Below are 3,682 nucleotides of genomic sequence, written 5' to 3'. Positions count from 1 at the left end.
ATGACTCGGAATCGGATCAGGCCCCAAAAAACCTGATCGGGACATCCCTAGTTTTAATTGTTTTAACTGCATTTTATTTTCTTGTATTGATGCCTCTTGGACCAGGTCTCCCTTGAAAAAGAGATGTAGTCTCAATGGGATTCCCTGGTAAAATAAAGGTTAAATAAATAACTTAATGGGTTTAGTAGATTTATAGATGGATAAGTTTTCATTTTAAAATTAATTTCACCACTATAGAACGCAAATGTCTCAGATAAAATGTTCATATTTGCATTGGGAATGTAAAAATCACAAACCAAACAACTTTGAAAAGTCATTTTATTTTGCAGAAAGCATCAAATAATCAACATTTAATACAAATACTTTGATAGCACATGAAAGAAAGAAAATGGACAATATCAATCCAGCAGAAAACTTAGTAAAAGCAAAAGCAAGTCATTGAGGTGGTGACTAGGAACAGGTGTTTCTCCTCAGAGTCTCTGAGACTGGAGTCTGGGAGTCCTGGGTGGCCTCACAGGTCACAGAGTCCACCTTCTCCCACTGGTCTGCAGAGAGCCTCAGGGTGCTGCTCCAGCTGTAGAGGCCGTCCTTCTGCAGCACCCCGGGGCTGCTGCTGCTGCTGCTGCCACTTCCGTCCACCTTCCAGGACAGAGTCCAGCCTGAAGGGAACCCATTGTTGGCCAGACACAGGAGTGTGGCGTTCCCCTGATCCATGGAGGGGGACAGCACTCTCAGGGTGGGACGGACATCACCTAGGAGACACCAATCAGCTTAGAGGACAGGAAGCACACAGGCAGCTGTCAATCAAACTCCTTGACTGTGTGAACGTTGATGTTCTCCTTGAAGAAGTTTCTGTCAGATGTTTGTTTCTGCTCCATCAGTCACTCACTCACACACTGTTTCACTTCCTTTAAGAAAGCTCTCATGCAGATCAGCACACAGAGTCCTCATGAGGACAAACGCTCTTTGGAGCAAATTCAAACAAGAAGATCCATCATTTTCATCTTTCTTCACTTATTTCATCAACATTTCAATAAACAGACTGAAAACATTTGTCTTCTTTAAGATCATTAGATCAGTCAAAAACATCAACTAATGTCAAAGAAACATCTTCAAAATAGATCAATGTTATTTTAGAACCAAGAGTTTCTGAGAAGTTTGTCAACCTGTGACCCCAAAAGAGATTATGCAGATTTTAGATCAAATTGAATTATTATAAACATTAAATTATTTGTTAAAATATTAAATTGAACATTTACTGTGGTAAAAAAAATGTAATTATACTTTTTTTTAACTTATTTTAAAACAAAGAAACAATATAATCATCTTACTTTGTAATAGTAATTGTTTATCTTCGCAAATAAAAGTCATTTAAGGATCTAAGTTATTTAAAAAGTAAAACTTGAAACATAATTTACTAGCTCAAATGTTTAAAATAATTGTAAATTTCAACATGAAATTTAAATTTTCTATAAATTAAAACTTTAAATAAAGAATTGGTTAAAAATTAATAAAAATTTAGTTTAAATTTTATAAAAATATTTAGAAACTTACCTCCAACCTCCAGTCTGGTTCCTCCACCAAACGTGTACCACAGTGATACAAACTAACTGAGTCGTCGTACAAAAACCTCTGACTGCAGAGAGACACGCTCTCTGACTTTGAACACAACAAACTCTACAGAGTCGCACTGGAAAACAACTGAGAGAAAAATGTGTCTTTATTCTGCTAAATGTTCATTACAGTTTTTGTTCTGCAGATGTAAAAGTTATTTTAATAATAGTGATAAAACATGTTTCTGAATCAAAGTAAAGTCCAATATTTCAGAATCCCATCTGGAATCTCTGCTGGATCCATGTGTGAGAATCCTGATGACAGAGATCCATGTTCCTGTTGGAGTCAGTGGTTGCATTTCCATAGAAACACTTTGCATCAGCAGCTCCATGCTCCAGTGCTCTGGGAGACTTTATAGTCCTGAGAGTTGAAGACTGGATGACTGACAGCTGTCCTTCATCACAGCAGAAGACACAGAAATCCTCCTCCTCCTCCTCATCACTAAAAGCATGACTTTGATCTGCGTCCTCATCTGGACTCTCCTCTGCTTCATTCAGGGTGAGGAAGATCATGTTTGTGTCATGTGAGAATCATCTGGAGTGCAGCTGAGTTTCTCCTCGGCATCTCATGTTCTTTGTGGTTCTTCTCTCTCTGCAGGTTCTGTTGGACAAAATGTTGTTATGACTCAGCCAGCAGCTAAATCAGTGCAGCTCGGTCAGACCGTCTCTATTGACTGTAAGGCCAGTCAACAAGTATATTTCGCTGATGTTTTTTCAGAATACCGTTTTGCCTGGTACCATCAGAAATCTGGAGAAGCTCCAAAACTTCTGATCTACAGAAAAGAATACACATTTTCAGGAGTTTCCTCCAGATTCAGTGGAACAGGAAATGGAATTGACTTCACTATGACCATCAGTGGAGTCCAGGCTGAAGATTCAGGAGTTTATTACTGTCTGAGTTATCACTATATCAACAGTCAGGATGTGTTCACACAGTGAAAAGTCGTCGTACAAAAACCTCCTTCATCAGAATGAACTGAAACTCATTTGAATGTTTCTGCCTCAAGTTCTTCCAGAAACTGATTTGCTGTTTTAGAAAGACACAGTTAAAAAAAGGAAAAACAGAACAATATAATAGTCAGAAATCCCCCCATCGTCCTTTGTTTCTCATAAAGGTATAAAAAGTAAATAAAATAAAAAACATTTTGATTTTTGATTTTCTAGCAACAAGATGCCTTCCCCCTCCTCAAAGGATTACCAAGACCTTCTCCCAAAGATTACAGCGCTGGTAACGATGCCACATAGAAGTGAATGTTGTGGTAAATGGATTTCATGGAAACAATTCAACTTTGCCACTAGTAGAAAGATAACACTCAGCTAAAAGAAACAGATACCATGACGGAGAAATAAACAGCATCTGTGCACAATAACAAACCATCGAGAGATAATCCTCCCTGAAACCACCCTGATCCAAACTCAAAAAATAAATCAAACGACTTGAAAATTGGAGGACATGGGAGGACCGACTCCACATGGAGAGCTGACATCTCTGAGGCTGACGGCCGTATCTTCCTACGAGACAGAGGACCTCTTCTACTTCCGTACATCGAAGACATCCATGAACAGAGCAGTGAAACTGCAGAACAGATTTGCTCCAATACTTTACCCAACAACCATCCACTGGAAAACGGCATGAAGAGGACTCGTAACCCGTCAGAAGGTCAATGGCCAGAAAGAAAGCTGAAGGCTCGGCCTGAGACTCTGATTGTTGTGCATTCCACTGTAAAAGATGTTCAGTGGTTCTGCAGCAGGAACACTAAAGTCCTGTGCTTTCCAAACGATATGGTCAGTAACATGCAGGAGAGATTACTGAAAACTGTGGCCAAATGTCCGAGAGTACAAAACATTGTACTACACACAGGGTCAAATGATGTGTCCAAGAAAAAATCTAAAGTTCTTAAATAAGACTTCACTGGACTGATAAGAACTGTGAGCTCCATGAATGCAGCTGTCTTCATCAGTGGTCCCATACCCACAATTCAAAGAGGAGAAGAAAGATTCAACAGGCTGTTGGCACTAAACAAGTGACTTTCTGTGGCATGTGGTGACACCGGAATTCATTTCATTAC

General features: G+C 39.2%; 1 gene segment (V, D, J or C); it reads right to left on the bottom strand.

Annotated features, from left to right (window-relative positions):
* Positions 1-307: 307 nt before the first annotated feature.
* On the bottom strand, positions 308-2,126 carry LOC112142172. The segment is given in 3 exon segments: positions 308-752; positions 1,555-1,606; positions 2,079-2,126. Coding segments are annotated over 3 exon segments (402 nt in total).
* Between the last annotated feature and the right edge of the window lie 1,556 nt (positions 2,127-3,682).

The sequence above is a fragment of the Oryzias melastigma genome, unplaced genomic scaffold (genome assembly GCF_002922805.2).
Source record: "Oryzias melastigma strain HK-1 unplaced genomic scaffold, ASM292280v2 sc02055, whole genome shotgun sequence".
NCBI classification, from domain to species: Eukaryota; Metazoa; Chordata; class Actinopteri; order Beloniformes; family Adrianichthyidae; genus Oryzias; species Oryzias melastigma.
This window is presented reverse-complemented; position numbering and strand designations above follow the sequence as displayed.